Source organism: Thalassophryne amazonica, chromosome 20 (genome assembly GCF_902500255.1).
Source record: "Thalassophryne amazonica chromosome 20, fThaAma1.1, whole genome shotgun sequence".
NCBI classification, from domain to species: domain Eukaryota; kingdom Metazoa; phylum Chordata; class Actinopteri; order Batrachoidiformes; family Batrachoididae; genus Thalassophryne; species Thalassophryne amazonica.
In genome coordinates, this window is record NC_047122.1 from 12002715 (window position 1) to 12020514 (window position 17800).

The 17800-nt window shown below is 40.8% G+C and overlaps 1 protein-coding gene across 1 annotated transcript in view; it reads right to left on the reverse strand.

The window, feature by feature from the left end:
- Positions 1-17565, reverse strand: part of c20h6orf136 (chromosome 20 C6orf136 homolog) — a 61384-nt gene extending 43819 nt beyond the window's left edge. Inside the window, exons 1-2 of the mRNA XM_034161037.1 lie at positions 17415-17565; positions 4687-4830 (exon numbers count right to left, since the gene is read on the reverse strand). Coding sequence (XP_034016928.1) covers positions 4687-4785 — 99 coding nt within the window. The 5' untranslated portion in view covers positions 4786-4830; positions 17415-17565. The remainder of the gene's footprint in view (positions 1-4686; positions 4831-17414) is intronic.
- Between the last annotated feature and the right edge of the window lie 235 nt (positions 17566-17800).

The window sequence follows — 17800 nt, forward strand, 5'->3', positions numbered from 1 at the left end:
AAGGGAGTTTTTCCTTCCCACTGTCGCCAAGTGCTTGCTCATAGGGGGTCGTTTTGACCATTGGGGTTTTTTTTGGAATTATTGTGTGGCTTTTGCCTTACAATATAAAGCGCCTTGGGGCAACTGTTTGTTGTGATTTGGCGCTATATAAATAAAATTGATTTGATTTTTTCTAAAATTGTATTGTAACACTTATTATTATGACTGCTGTTGCTGCTATTATTATCATGATTGTTAACAGTAGTACTTTTAAGGAAGCAGGGAAGGGGTGGAATTCAATAAAATTAAGAGTTCTTCCCACTCCTTTTTGAACAAACAAAACAAAAAAATTAAATCTGTGTTGCGATCGATGTTTTGAAAACCATTATCACACTTTGCTGGGCTTCACTTCTGCCATTGGTCCAAGAAGCACTACTTATAAAAAAAAAAAACAAAAAAAAAACTCTTTCCTCCTCATATTACCATCTTTAGAAAATCTGCTCACCTAATAAGAAACACTACTCATGTGACTACGTTCTTGCAAAATACAAATTTTAATCATTTTAACATATTCACCATCAAAATACATCCCCCCCGAAGACTAATTTCACACTAAAAAAATAGGGTTGGGACAAGTAATGAAAATCATTTGTTGACTAGTCGGGTACCCATTAGTCATAGACTAGTCAGCAATTAAATTTGACATTGAATGAATTAACCCAATTTTGAATCTTCATGGTGAAACTTGGGTAGCACTGTTGCCTCACAGCAAGCAGGTTGTGGGTTTGATTCCCACCTGTGGCCTTTCTGTGTGGAGTTTGCATGGGTTCTCTCCAGGTGCTCCGGCTTCCTCCGACAGCCAAAGACATGCAGGTTAGGTGGACTGGAAACTTGAAATTGTCCGTAGGTGTGAGTGTGTTTGTTTGTTTTTGTGTGGTTCTGCAACAGACTGGCGTCCTGTCCAGGTTGTACCCCGCCTCATGCCCTATGACTGCTGGGATAGGCTCCAGCCCTCACGACCCTTAAGTGGAGTAAGCGGTTGAAGATGAGTGATTGAGTGGTGAAACTCAAATGCGCCATTTATTTTAACAAATATACGAGTAAGCACAAAATCACAAACACAAAAAACATCATTAGCATGAAGACGATACCTGCATTCATTTACTAGGGACATACGACCCGTTTCAGCCAGCTAAAGGTGCCCTGACACTTGCACGGCTTTGATCCGCGCACTTGCACACACTTCGTTATGACGATTCAACCTGCTGTGTTCCCAGATGGATGCCGTGCTTTGTTCCGCTGGCTGCCACTCGCTGTATGCTGCATATATAAAATAATTATTTTCTGTCTGAGTTGGCTGTTGAAAAGGGCTCTAATCTCTTCCGGAGTCACAGAGGACCTCTCCAGCTTCTGTGTTTCTCACGCACACTGAAAGAGGTGGAGAACGTATTTGGAGCCATCTAAAAAGGTAATTATTGTCATGTTTATATTGTAATAGCTTGGTAAAACAGCCGCATGTTCCTTCTTGTGTGCAGTTGTAAACGTATGTTTATGACAGATTTAACATCTTGTTATAATCATTCAGACGAGCTGCACTGTGATGCGGCGCGCTGACGCAATCACACAAAGTGTTTTTGACTTGTTTGCGTAATGTAATTTTGCTTTAATACACACTTCACATGTTAAATTGGATTTGTCACCTTTTCCTTTAATTTTCATACCTTCTGTGACGCTTCCCAATTTTAAACACGCCATCATAATTACAGTGACCCAAAATTTCATGCCACGTCTGAACATCATAACACACATTACATTCATCAGTCTCAGTCTGAAAAGGACTGAAATAAAATAGTCTGTCTTGTGTGTTAATATCAAAGATCATACCATTTTCGTGGCTGAGTCGATTCTGTCCTTCTTTAAAGATGACAGTCGCACCTTGCACTGTTGCTGCTTTCACCGAAAAGATGTCTTCGGAAAATGATGGGACGTAGAGCGCCTCCTTCAGCCATCACGCCCTCCAACTGGCGGACTCTCCATGTGCTCTCTCTTACGGGACTGGTTCTAACTTATTTATCCGGTTGACTTCAGAGATCTGAACGCGGTTATGCTCTGTGCTCGAATGACATGCTACGCTTTCATGACTCTCGTGTCCGCACTGAAGTGGACAAGAAAGCTTTTAGTTTTTCAGCTCCCTCTGATTGGAATGTTCTCCAGTCCAAATTGAAACTATCTGGGTTGATTTTTTTGAACACCTCCCATTCTATTTTAAGAGATCACCAACAGAATTCTTTTGCACAAAGCCTGTGCTTCTAAATTCTAATTTGTTGTAGACTATACATCGTTACAATTTACTACAACCATGATGATTGTAATTTCTGTATTTTAGTTATTAATGTTCTCATGATGACTCATCCATTACCCAGGCCGAAGTCACAGAGGTGGTTAGAAAGCTCCTTGGTGGCAAGGCTCCTGGGGTGGATGAAATCCGTCCTGAGTACCTTATGTCTCTGGATGCTGTGGGACTGTCTTGGCTGACACGCCTATGCAACATCGCATGGCGGTCGGGGACAGTACCCCTGGATTGGCAGACTGGGGTGGTGGTCCCTCTGTTTAAGAAGGGGGACCGGAGGGTGTGTTCCTACTACAGGGGGATCACACTCCTCAGCCTCCCTGGTAAGGGCTATTCCAGAGTACTGGAGAGGAGAATTTGACCAATGGTCGAACCTCGGATTCAGGAGGAGCAGTGTGGTTTTCGTCCTGGTCACGGCACACTAGACCAGCTCTACACGTTCCATCGGGTACTCGAGGGTTCATGGGCGTTCGCCCAACCAGTCCACATGTGCTTTGTGGATCTGGAGAAGGCGTTCAACCGTGTCCCTCGGGGCACCCTGTGGGGAGTGCTCCGGGAGTACGGGGTCCGGGGTCCTTTGCTAAGGGTTATCCGGTCCCTGTACGACCACAGCACGAGCTTGGTTCGCATTGCCGGTAGTAAGTCAAACCTGTTTCCAGTGCACGTTGGATCCGCCAGGGCTGCCCTTTGTCACCGGTTCTGTTCATTATCTTTATGGACAGAATTTCTAGGCACAGCCAGGGTATAGAGGGGGTCTGGTTTGGGAACCACAAAATCTTGTCTCTGCTGTTTGCAGATGATGTGGTTCTGTTGGCTTCATCAAATCAGGATCTTCAGCGTGCACTGGGGTGGTTTGCAGCTGAGTGTGAAGCGTCCGGGATGAAGATCAGCACCTCCAAGTCCGAGGCCATGGTTCTCAACCGGAAAAAGGTGCTTTGCCCTCTTCAGGTCGGTGGAGTGTCCTTGCCTCAAGTGGAGGAGTTTAAGTATCTCGGGGTCTTGTTCACAAGCGAGGGACGGATGGAGCATGAGATCGACAGACCGATTGGTGCAGCATCTGCAGTGATGCGGACGCTGTATCGGACCGTCGTGGTGAAGAGAGAGCTGAGTAGGGGGCAAAGCTCACGATTTACCCATCGATCTACGTTCCAATCCTCACCTATGGTCATGAGATTTGGCTCATGACCGGAAGAACGAGATCGTGAGTACAAGCGGCCGAGATGAGTTTCCTCCGCAGGGTGGCTGGGCGCTCCCTTAGAGATAGGGTTTAGATAGGGTAGAGATTTTTATGTTTTGGGGGCTTTTATGGTTGTCATTATTGTTCTATCAAATGATGACTACAGTATTTCATATCGTTTTTAAGAATGAGTTTTAAAATGTTGTAATAAATTGTATGAAAATAAGTATTTACAGCATTATTTGAAGGGGCTCAGACATAAATCACACAGAACTTCAAAAGTTTAAATTTTAGTCCCAAGTACTGAGTAATCAAACACTTCAATCTTTACCACAGCAAATACCAGTTCCACCCTGTGGATCCACCCCTGTTCCTTTAAATGTTCCATACACAGAGCAGGTAAAGATGATAAGATTTGATTTAGTTTCAAGTTCAGTCCTGCTCATTTTTTAACCAGGGGTCAAAATATGGTCATCAGGTATTGCGAAGGTCGTGCGTCTGTCTGTCTGTCTGTGCTCAGCATAAGTCCAGTCGTATTGCTGCTAGGGCCATCAAATTCACGGGGAACATCCTTGGGACACAAACCTTGGACAAATTCAAAGACAGCTAACCTTGACCCATTTTAAGAGGTCAAAAGGTCACATTCTGTTTTCTATTGTTATGCTTATGACTGAGGGTATTTTAGCATTGCATTATATTTTAGCCTCCAACAGATTTTAGCTGCCATCAGCTAAGAGAGAGATGCCTTGTCAAATCAGAAACAGTTCTGCAGTGATGAAGCTGTGACTTTCACAGTGATGTTGGCTCTATTTGTAAGTTAAAATGCTTTGAATGTGACACACAAGTAGCATCTTGAGTAATCTGAGACAGAGGTGGGTCACTGTCAAGTCATTCTCAAGTCATCAATATGCAAGTCCCAAGTCAAGTCCCAAGTCAGCTTGCAAACAATTGGTGGTCATTATGACTTGAGACTTAACTTGGGACTTGCTGATTCATGACTTGAGAGTAAATTGATGGTGACTTTGTCACACCTCTGAATATATGATCTAACTTTGCTGCCTGTAGCAAAAGGAGACAGATGTGTTCTGTATTTCAAGCAGTTTAATGTTTTTCAACTGACTTTCATAATTAAACTGTCAAATAAAAAAAAAAAAAGTGATTCTGGATGTCAGCAGGTTACCTGGTTAAGACTCCAGAGCACTTTTTTGATAAACTGCCTTCTGCTGTGGCTCCTGACCGAACCCACCCACAAGGCGACGCTGCCTCTGCTCACAGCCATTCACCACAGGGGCTGAGTCTAGCCCAGGCACCAAGAGACCATCACCTACAACACAGACCACATGAAGAGGTTAGACAGGCTGTCTCTCGGGGTGTGCACATTGTCTGACTCACCTGCAATGACTCAAAAGAAAGAGCAGAACAAATTACATTGAGTGTTTAAAATGCAACATGGAAAACATTTGAAATTCCATATAAACAGCTGCTGTCCATCCAGTCTGTGGGTTTGAGGACAAAGAGAATGTGGTTTGTTGGACTTAATAACCCCGCTGCAGAGGTTTCTTGATTTGCCTTCACCTGCTTACAAAAAGGTTGATTCTCATCTGCCTGCAGCTCTGTCTTGTAGCAGCTAACGGTGTGAGACACACAAACCAGACTCAGAGCCGGGCGCAGAGATGGGCTCGCACACATCAAGCAGTGGTTTAAATAGGAAACACCTGCGGGCAAAACTGCTACCTTTGAAAAAAAATTGCATTTCAAAATTTAGGATGCTGGAGGCAAAGGGATAAGATAACCACTGTAAGAAACATGCTAAAATGTTAGGTATCTCCCTTGATAATTGGCTAAGATATAGTTGTATGAAATCTCAGCTTTGCCAACATTTTGCAGCTGTATTTTGTGATATCATGCTCTGTGGCTGCGCACATCTTTACACACACTTTGGAAGTCTACTCTCTTAAATGTCAATTCCAGTCTGCGAGCATGCGCTGGTGCTGCGCTTCACCTCATCCACAACACCATGGAACTGCCTCAAGTCCTGGACATGCAACCACCGAGTCAGACAGCCGGTCCATCCGCCACGTCTACAATAACCATCTATTTGCCACAGGCGGGGTGAAGCATGGGCATCCCTTCATCTTCCTCCAGCTACTGGAGTCCTCAACATTCAGGCATCATGCAAAGAGAAACACTGACTCCACATGACCAAAGAGTCAAAGCTGACACCCTGTCACGATGCAGCTAAGTCCTTTCTGCTACGTCCTTTTTCCTCTAACTTGAAGGGACTATTAAACATAATCCTTGTAGTTTGTATATTGTTATACAGAGATGTTCATACAGAAAAGCCTGTTTGTGTATTCTGTTTTATTCTGTTGCTGCCCTCTAGTGATTGGATCTGAGTAGGATTTTGCTTTTTCTCCTCTCAAAGTCAGTCAAACAAGGCCGCTCCACAGTGTGGTGCATGGACAGCTTCATCTGCATTTTTTTAAACCTTGAATTATCTTTATCCTTAAGTTATCAAAAGTTATGGTGCTGTAATGTTTTGATGAGAAATATTAGAATTTTCCTATGCGAGTTATGAATGTTATTGTATTAGTTGTGACTTAACTTGGGCATGTTGCTAGCTGTCTGCTAGCTATGAGTGAATGTTAGGTTATTACAATTAAAATGCATTGTGATGAATATGTTCCTATTGCCTGTAGGAACAGAAATGCAGCCCTATAAGTTAAAAATGCTCCATGTTTTGGTTGAATAGACATACACTTCATGCATTTAATTCCTGTATTTATTTTGAATGCTTCATGTATTTACAAAGTGTACTTGGACACATATTTTCTTATGTTTTCAGTTTTACATAAAAGATGAAGGCACTTTCAACAGGCTGAGGTCTTTTTTGTTTGCCATCTGTCTTGCATCGCCCAGCACGCCTCTGTAAGGACAGAATGGTTTGTCTAATTACTTATGGCCTGAGAAAACACCTATAATTCCTCAGTGGTCAAAATGGTACTGTTGTTCGTTGTCTCACTGCATTAAAGCTGAAGCTTTATACTACAAGATCATGTGGACTGTTTCATTTCAACACCATTGTTACAAAGACAAAATTACAAAAACTGTGTAATTGTCCAAATACTTATGGACCCAAGCGTACAAGTCAGGTAAACCAAAATCACATAGTGGAGGTTCACATCACCACACAAACAGGGGTAATTCAAGATTTTGACTCCTACCTGATGACCTGAACACTCACTCTTCAAAACACCTGCAGTTTGTTCCCGAAAGGAGATTAAACAAACGCTACCTCTGAACGCTGACTTAATTTAGCCTGTGAGCGGAACTCCTGAGTTTGTTTCCAGAACAGCTGAATTGAGTTAGTTTAGGCAGGGGTGGTGGCCAAGTGGTGAGTGCATTTGGTTTCAGTGAGGAAGGTTCCAGGTTCAAACCCCACCCACCCCTGCCACATTTTTCCATGTGGAAGAGCATCCGGTGTAAAAGTTGTGCCAATTCAACATGCAGATCCACCTCGGATTTACTGTCATGACCCCAAGTGCAAAACCAGTGGTGGGCACAGTTCCGCTAACCGCTAATTATCTAAGCTAATGTTTCCATTATCGGATTAGCTTTTCAGATAATTTTGAAAACCATCAGCGGACCAATTATCTTGCGATAATTTTTGGTCCGATAATTTTTAGATCGCTAACATTTATGAAGTCTGACAAAGATTTGAGTGTAGTAGATGGACAGTTCTATCTTCTGCAAATAGAGGAGAGCTAGTTTCAGGAGAAACTGCTCTATCCTCTACAGACAAAGGAGAACTTCTCACAGAAAAGAAACAAAGAAAAAAAAACCTCTTTCAACCCCATACTAGTTTGCTGGCAAATCAACCAAGTCATCCCAAGGCATACAGTTTTAACTTATGGTTCAAATCAAATCAATTTTATTTATATAGCGCCAAATCACAACAGTTGCCCCAAGGCGCTCTATATTGCAAGAGCAAAAGCCATACAATAATTACAGAAAAACCCCAACGGTCAAAACGACCCCCTATGAGCAAGCACTTGGTGACAGTGGGAAGGAAAAACTCCCTTTTAACAGGAAGAAACCTCCAGCAGAACCAGGCTCAGGGAGGGGCAGTCTTCTGCTGGGACTGGTTGGGGCTGAGGGGAGAGAATCAGGAAAAAGACATGCTGTGGAAGACAGCAGAGATCAATCACTAATGATTACATGCAGAGTGGTGCATACAGAGCAAAAAGAGAAAGAAACACTCAGTGCATCATGGGAACCCCCCAGCAGTCTAAGTCTATAGCAGCATAACTAAGGGATGGTTCAGGTTCACCTGATCCAGCCCTAACTATAAGCTTTAGCAAAAAGGAAAGTTTTAAGCCTAATCTTAAAAGTAGAGAGGGTGTCTGTCTCCCTGATCCGAATTGGGAGCTGGTTCCACAGGAGAGGAGCCTGAAAACTGAAGGCTCTGCCTCCCATTCTACTCTTACAAACCCTAGGAACTACAAGTAAGCCTGCAGTCTGAGAGCGAAGCGCTCTATTGGGGTGATATGGTACTAAGAGGTCCCTAAGATAAGATGGGACCTGATTATTCAAAACCTTATAAGAAGAATAATTTTAAATTCTATTCTGGAATTAACAGGAAGCCAATGAAGAGAGGCCAATATGGGTGAAATATGCTCTCTCCTTCTAGTCCCCATCAGTACTCTAGCTGCAGCATTTTGAATTAACTGAAGGCTTTTCAGGGAACTTTTAGGACAACCTGATAATAATGAATTACAATAGTCCAGCCTAGAGGAAATAAATGCATGAATTAGTTTTTCAGCATCACTCTGAGACAAGACCTTTCTAATTTTAGAGATATTGCGCAAATGTAAAAAAGCAGTCCTACATATTTGCTTAATATGCGCATTGAAGGACATATCCTGATCAAAAATGACCAAGATTTCTCACAGTATTACTAGAAGTCAGGGTAATGCCATCCAGAGTAAGGATCTGGTTAGACACCATGTTTCTAAGATTTGTGGGGCCAAGTACAATAACTTCAGTTTTATCTGAATTTAAAAGCAGGAAATTAGAGGTCATCCATGTCTTTATGTCTGTAAGACATTCCTGCAGTTTAACTAATTGGTGTGTGTCCTCTGGCTTCATGGATAGATAAAGCTGGGTATCATCTGCGTAACAATGAAAGTTTAAGCAATGCTTTCTAATAATACTACCTAAGGGAAGCAAGTATAAAGTGAATAAAATTGGTCCTAGCACAGAATCTTGTGGAACTCCAAAATTAACCTTAGGCTGTGAAGAAGACTCCCCATTTACATGAACAAATTGTAATCTATTAGATAAATATGATTCAAACCACTGCAGCGCAGTGCCTTTAATACCTATGGCATGCTCTAATCGCTGTAATAAAATTTTATGGTCAACAGTATGGTTAACACTTTAAACAAAGTAATTTTGAACAAGTTATTTAAATTAACGCCACTTCTGAAGTTTTGGAAATTGAAAATAAGAAGAAAGAAAACCATACACCTTGAGGCCGAAGGGTGTATTGTTTTCTGAAGGGTGTAAAAACCATATTCATTGGTAAAACAACTTGATAACGATTTTATCATATACCTATAAATGATAAATGTTGTATGGTTTTCTGAAGGGTGTAAAAAGCCATATTCATTCGTAAAACAGCTTGATAACGATTTTACCATCTAACTATAAATGATAAATGTTATATGGTTTTCTGAAGGGTGTAAAAAGCCATATTCATTGGTGAACAACTTGATAACGATTTTATCATATACCTATAAATGATAAATGTTGTATGGCTTTCTGAAGGGTGTAAAAAGCCATATTCATTGGTAAAACAGCTTGATAACGATTTTACCATCTAACTATAAATGATAAATGTTGTATGGTTTTCTGAAGGGTGTAAAAAGGCATATTCATTGGTGAACAACTTGATAACGATTTTATCATATACCCATAAATGATAAATGTTGTATGGTTTTCTGAAGGGTGTAAAAAGCCATATTCATTGGTAAAACAGCTTGATAACGATTTTATCATATACCCATAAATGATAAATGTTGTATGGTTTTCTGAAGGGTGTAAAAAGGCATATTCATTGGTGAACAACTTGATAACGATTTTATCATATACCCATAAATGATAAATGTTGTATGGTTTTCTGAAGGGTGTAAAAAGGCATATTCATTGGTGAACAACTTGATAACGATTTTATCATATACCCATAAATGATAAATGTTGTATGGTTTTCTGAAGGGTGTAAAAAGCCATATTCATTGTTGAACAACTTCATAACGATTTTCTCACATGCAGTGGTCCCTCGTTTATCGGGGAGTTACGTTCTAAAAATAACCCGCGATAGGCGAAATCCGAGAAGTAGTCAGCGTTATTTTTTACAACTATTATAGATGTTTTAAGGCTGTAAAACCCCTCACTACACACTTTATACACTTTTCTCAAACAGGCATTAACATTTTCTCACTTTTCTCTCCTGTGTAAACACTCAAAGTTCAAACCTTAGTAGAAAAAAATAGAACGTTTTCCTATAAATAATTATGATGGCTTTTAGAACTAACGAATTTAATTTTAACGATCAACCTACGAGGTTGGACATGTAAGAAATTATTAACAGTGACTCATCAGTATTTCACAGTTCCTCTGACCGCGCCTCTTTGTCGTGGTGCCGCTCCGCTCTCCGGATTGGCTGATTACTTGGGTGGTATGAAAAATATTGCCTGTCCGTGAAAAGGGTGTATTGCTATTTATTCTTTAGTGTTTTATCCAATCATATTGCCGTATCATTTGTATACGGATATATAAGGAATAATAAGATATAAGGAAAAATATCTGACCGGAAATCAGCCAATCAGAGTGCGTGTAGCGTCACAGCCATATAATAATATCAGTTATCATATACCTATAAATGATACGCCAACGTGATTGGATAAAACACTAAAGAATAAATAGCAATACACCCTTTTCGCGGACGGGTAATATTTTTCATACCACCCGAGTAATCAGCCAATCAGCTGTCAGATACAATTCTTTCCACCTCGCTTAGAAAACAGCGCTTGGAACTTGAGGTGGATGGATGATGAAAGAAGCAAAACACCTTCGCAATTTATGTTGATATTTTGATGAATTTCTTCATTTACAGCAGCTTCATTAATCAAATGTACTCGAATGATTATCAGCACGACGGCGAGCTTACAGGCTAATGCTTCAGCTGAACGGTGCTGTTTCTTTTTTTCTCCCTTGTTTCAGAAGCCAGAACTGGCAACTGTCTTCTAGTGTTAGCGAAGGTTAACCTGTAAGCTCGCCGTTGTGCTGATAATCATTCGAGTACATTTGTTTAAAGAAGTTGCCGTAAATGAAGAAATCATCAAAAATTCATCGAAATATCGACGTAAATTGTGAAGGTGTTTTGCTTCTTTCATCATCCATCCACCTCAAGTTCCAAGCGCTGTTTCCTAATCGAGGCGGAAAGAACTGTACGTGACACCGGTCGGCATCACCGCAATTGCTCTCACTGCCTCCGATTCGCTTACTGAGTCTGCGGGCTCGGTAAGCGCTGCAGCGGGCCACTCACACCGCCCCCGTCTGCTGTGCCGAGCTGCATGCAGCAACAGGTCCAGAGACTACGCTCGCTGTTTTGATGCGCAGTGCCCGCTGCATGGTCTCGGTAACCGCAGCGGCAGAGCTCCGTGGCCATGACTTGGATTCTTTGCGGGTCCCACATCCGTACCCCCGGAGCCAGTGAGTGAAGGGAGAGCACGCGCATTGTGTTCTGCGTGCATTTATCATTTATAGGTATATGATAAAATCGTTATCGTATGGTTTTCTTCAGGGTGTATAAAGCCATATTCATTGATGAACAACTTGATTACTGATAATATCAGACCGGTTACTAGGATTCATTTGATCCGCATATCACATTCATTACAAACCAGAACGCTAAAAGCATGATTAGAAAAACCAAAAACCAACACGTGACAGTTATTTTGAAAAGTTACTTTATACAGTTACTTCATAAGCAGCTTTATGCAGTTACTTCATTCGGAGCTGCCGACAACTTGTAAGTAATAAGTAATGTAACTAGTAATCTAACTTGGTTATTTTTAAGCCTGAGTACTCAGCAAAGTAACTAATAGTTACTTTATTAGTTCTGTTCAGATCTGAAGGTGGAAGTAGGACCTGGAATGATTTTCCTTTTAATTGTAAACCAAATTATGCATTAAATCAGAACAATTAAACTACATGAAATTCAAGAACACTGAAAAGACTGTTAAAGCATTTCAAAAACCACAGCAAAAGCTTGTAGAATATTTTGCAGGGGTCGAATTAGTACATGCCTGAGCTAGTTTGTGCACATATTATTTGTGTGGTGCACGTAATTTTATACTGCACTGGCACAAGTAACTTTATCCAAGTTTTAGCAACTATAAGCACCAGTAGAATGAACCAATTAGGCCTGGGCGATATATCAATTTCATCGATTAATTCGAGTTTTTTGTTGTGGACGATTTAAAAAAAGTTTGAGTTTTTTCTCCTCTTGCAGCGGCGCACCTTTTTTGTCTGCAGGACCTTCCATAGCTCCCCCCTCCCCGTCCCGTTTTCTTCACACAATAACAAACATGGCAATTTTAATCAACAATCATCTTCACCACACAGCCTCAGTGAAACATTAAAGTGTGAAAAACTGATTTAGAAAGTTTTCCCATCCAGAGTTTCATCTTTAAAAGAGCAAATTTACTTTTTTACTTCTTACAGAAGTGTTTTTTTTGTTGTTTGTTTTCTTTATTATTGTTGTTTATGCACCAATGACACCAGACCAAATTACTTGTATGTGAGAACTTACTTTGCAATAAATTTGATTTAGATTTCACAATCACCTCAACCCATTATATGTCCCTTTGTTGACTTAGTGGGGGCTCCCTGTGAGCCTGCATCCTTGTAACACAACAGGTCCCCCAGGGGTGGTGCGGGGCTACTGGAGGTAGGCGGGTGGGCTAAATTTTACTACTCCGGTCCCATTACACCGTAAGGTGTATTGTGAAACCTTGATTTGACAATCAAATTAGTCCAGGTTTAGCTCTTGTTCAAACAAGACAATTAGGGGTTATATTGTTTTTAAAAAAGTATGCAATCCCAGTCAGAAATGTTAATAAGAAAAAAATTTAATTGTCAACATAACAAAAAAAAAAAAAACTCTTGCCTGTCTTACTGGATTAAAGGTACAGTGTGTCATTTTTGAAGAGGAGAGCAAATGTTATGTCCATGAAATATTAATGTGTTTTTAAACTTTTCAATGTTATTTCTTTTATTAACTTAGACAGAAACATGCAAAAAGAACGTTGATATTATAACATAAGTGTCATGACCCTGAACCATCCCTTAGTTATGCTGCTATAGACGTAGACTGCTGGGGGGTTCCCATGATGCACTGTTTCTTTCTCTTTTTGCTCTGTATGCACCACTCTGCATTTAATCATTAGTGATCGATCTCTGCTCCCCTCCACAGCATGTCTTTTTCCTGGTTCTCTCCCTCAGCCCCAACCAGTCCCAGCAGAAGACTGCCCCTCCCTGAGCCTGGTTCTGCTGGAGGTTTCTTCCTGTTAAAAGGGAGTTTTTCCTTCCCACTGTAGCCAAGTGCTTGCTCACAGGGGGTCGTTTTGACCGTTGGGGTTTTACATAACTATTGTATGGCCTTGCCTTACAATATAAAGCGCCTTGGGGCAACTGTTTGTTGTGATTTGGCGCTATATAAAAAAAATTGATTGATTGATTGATTGATTGATTTTTTTTGTCTATTATTCTTGCTTTCAATGCATGTCAAACCAGTCAAAATGACTCGCAATGCGCCACCTCAGGTGATAATTGCCAACAGCACCCCTATGCTAAAAATATCTGGGGAGAACCCTGAAAGCCCATTGCAACAAAACGCAGCCACGCAACAAACTTATTCCAGCATCTAAGACAGAGGCATCCGGCTGCGTGGGAGAAATGCCACACATTACGAGGGGAACAAGAGTGCAAGCTCCCACTAAAAAGCAGCTTACTCTGGTGGAATCATTTACCCGAGTGTATTTTTTTTTAATCAAAAGAACAGTTGGAGCTTCAATTCCAGGAGGTAAGTAGGGGTTAGTTTAAAGTTTTTGATAAAATAAAAGCAAAACTTTATACAGATCAGTGTCTGGACTTGTAACACTTGCATGATGTCATAAAAAATAAATAAATAAATAACTAAAAAAGAGAGAGAATGCTTTATGATAGGCATTTTAAAAATTCAGTGACAATCACGATTACACTAACACCCCCTTCCCCATGATGAAATCCACGAAATTCCTCGGATCCGCGGAGTTTTCACAGCCCTGATTATTATTAATATATAAATAAAAAAAATACAATTTGTAATGCATTTGACTCTTTTACAACAAACACTGAGCCATTAATTATTATACAGAAATCAAATGCACACAAACATGCTGCAATGCGAACAGCTTAATGCTAACTTTAACATTGAAAATGCCATAGACATGCAAACGTGTTAGCATCACACTCGTTTTTAAGTTATAAAACACATCTATCAACTGTTTCAGAAGACCATAACAGGTCAGTTTAACATAAAAAGGTAAATATTACTCAGACATATGCTCTTTGGGGTTTTAGCGGGGAAAATTAAGATAAAGCGAAATAAAACAACAGCTTTGCTTCAAGGGCCCCGAAGCTGCCCAAAACCTGCCTGATCGAAAAGCACAGCATTTAACACTTCCTACTGAACAATATTGATATAAAAAATGACCCAGGCAACTGGCAAAAAAAGCACAATCTGCCAAAAAGTGGATATTTTTGACCCATCTGCACCACATTATCATTACTATCAGAACTTTGAAAAGAATATGCAAGAAAATGTGTCTATTCCGGAGGAGGAACCACATGGAGTTTGCTCCCAAAATGACCTCTTCATGGAGGAGGAGATGGCTAGAATGGGCAGTCTGCAGGGTTATCGCTTCTTGTATAAATACAACTTTATTCTCATAATATTATGAGGTTTTTCTCAAAATTACGACTTTTCTCTCACAATACGACAACCTTATTCTCAATGGCTTAAAAAAAAAAAAAAAAAAAAAAAAACCCTCAATGTGGTCCTAAAATGCCATCGTACTGATTAATAGAAACGGTATTGCAACAATCATGTTTAGGACTTTGAGATTCCATGGAATGTAAAGTGCATTACAAATAAAATGTATTATTATTATTATGTTTTATCTGCGGGCTGAAAAATCCAAACTGCTGCAAATTAGTGCATGCTGAGAACCACCTATGACCGCAGGGTTACAGTGTGACTCAAAAATAAGCCATCTCACACTCTCAGGTGACGCACTGCATTGTGGGAGAGGTGAGAGGTCATCTGACCAGCCGGCGCGTGTGAGCAGTGCTATTTAAATCCAAGTAATTTCTCTGTTTATCAATACTTTGTGTCTGTCTGTTGCCAGCAGCCATGGTAATTCCAGCTCCAATATCATATCTTAAAGTTGCTGCACTTAAAAAAAACTTGTAGTTGGATCGCAATGCTGTTAACTGAGTGTCCCGAAGGGTCCAAAGTGTTTTTTTTCTTTTTAGGACTTTATCAGAGCAAAACAGAACAAAGGAATACAGCGACAACCCTCAGTAAGCAATTACTTTGGAAATTACAGTATTTAAAGCGGGTCACCTGGATATCCCAGCTAGGAATAATGGAATAGGACTGCTGTTCTATTTTGTGAGTTTTCTTCACTTAACTGGGGTCATGATTAAGAGGGACGGCTGGGGTCGAGAGGTGAATGTTTTCAATAATCAGGAACAAAAGTCAGATGCTGTTGTAGTTACGACCATAAGCGATGCCAACTAGCAATCCGGCAGCATTATTTCCATGACCCGTCGGGCAATGTCCGGTGTACCAGTTACACAAAGAAGATGGGTGGAGATGGAATGGCACCACCAGGAGCCTGCATATTAATTTGACTCAACACGGCGAACCTCACCCGGCCCAGACATGGAAAGGATGAACAGATTGAACACTCTTTTGCTCCCACCGGCTGTTTATTCTCACCGTTCTTTGTTGGTGGAGCAATTTGTCTGGTTAATTCCAATAACAAATGAGACTCCAGCATGGTAACTTGTTACGAGGTCACATTCGGTCGGCGTCATCTTCTTAGAGGGACAAGCGTACAGCCCCATGAGATTGAGCAATAACATGGGTAACTGTTGAAGTGCTGTAAGCTCTCCTGGTAACTGTGAGATGGCTTATGGGTTGCCACGGACTTTACCCGAGTGCCCTGTAATGGCTGTTTTTGGACGATGAAAACATCGCCGAACGCAATCATTGCTGTAGTATTTGCGCCGCCGTTTCGCGTAATCAGCGTGAATAAGCTAATACTTGCTACCAATGGAATGATTGATGTTTTGGCTACAAACGACCACATGTTCGACCGGATACAGCCATCCTTGTGATCAGCAGAGGAACCGAAGCGTCCCGGTGTCTGCAGTGTGCGCGCTTTTTCTCACTCACTCACTCACTCATTCCTACAAGTTTTAAAGTAACTATCTCTAAAACGTTGCAAAGGTGAGTTAGCCATTCTGTGTTTTTGGTTCTAGAGTGGGGAAAAAAAAACTAACTTACTTGGGCAGAAAATGTAGGTGTGTTATGTCTTGCTGTTTAATTGCTGCGTGCATTTATCTCTGATGTGAAAATTTGCCAGTTGTGGATCACTGAAGCAGCAGCTTTGTGTCAGTACTTGTGTGCCGTGTGGACTCTGAGGGTCATCTCAACATCACAAATGGGCATAAATGTGCAGACTTTTACTTTTAAATTCGGGAGAAATCTCACCTCCACACTTCATTTTTTGCTCGTAAAAACGTATAACTGCGCCTTTCGAAACTAAGTCAATTCTCATTTAAATAAGTAGGATTTATATCATTTTGTGTTCAAAACACATTCTCGGGCACAGTGTGTATCATTCTGCATTAAAAGGGCTCCAGCCAGATGCCAAGAATGCCCCCAAAGTGACACAGAATGCCGTGATGGAGAACCGGGCAAAGTGATCCATTTCCGGCAAATATTTGCACCACACAATGTGGCTTCACACTTTAAGTAGAAGGGCTACACCATCCAGACTTTTTCAGCGAGATAACATCCAAATACCCAATACAACAATACACAATAAAGGACATTCAGTTGCATTACGGCTCCATATAGCGGGACTTCAAAAAAGGTGATCTGGAACTGGGCAACCATGTGTACATGTAATTTGGTCACTTTTCAAAGGAGTCAGACTGGTCAATAAAGTTAATTTAATGTACAATGGTTCCTATCAACTCAGTTTGGTGTATTAATCTCTTCATTCCAGGAAATGAGAGCTGTCAGCTGGCTGACAGAAGCAAATTAGACACAAAACAAAGTCAGCTGATTTCAACAGACAATCAATGCAGCCCAAGCGTGTTTTCATCAGGCACCCAGTTACGGAAGTACGAATTCTCGCCTTTGGATTCGCCACTTTGCCGGAAGTGACTTATATAATATAGCCTAATTACTCACAAAAGAAGGAAAAAACATACACTGAATTAATGCTCACTCTAATGTGGCTGGTTTTGAAGTGCCAATTAACATTCTGAATACGAAGCACTTCCATTAAGTGCTTAACTACTGCTAAATGTAGTTTTCAAATCGAAAGCAATGTAAACATGAATATTTGTTCATTTAAAGCCAAACCGAAGCGCTATGTTGACATTTGATTGCATGCTAAACGGCTGTTAGCTCCCTGGGCTAACTAACAAACTACCACCTTCATGTAAGCTAGGTACCGGCTTATTGAACAAAACGGAACTCTACAACACAAAATCACTTACGTTTCTAAACCTGCAGCGAAGGGAGAGTTTGTAGAGCAATGGCAAAAACAGTAACACGGCTATAAAAAAAACAAAAAAACAAACGTTAATAATTTAGAGTAATGTCATTATAGACAAGTGTGCCCTTGCCTGCTAAACACGCCCCATGACGTCACAACGTCACGTATCCTCTTCTTCTGCTTCTTTTTCTTCTTCTATGGCGTTTAATGGCAGACGGCAACTTTTATTGTTGTATTGCTGCCACCTTCTGCATAAGTCCATTATAGCGGTACTACAGTGTCCGAGTATTTAAAAACTGATAAAAAGTGCTTTTGTTGGCTACCCACGTTAAATAAAAACCTCTTCTTCTTCTAAATTCTTAAGGCACATAAGTACCTTTCTCTGCA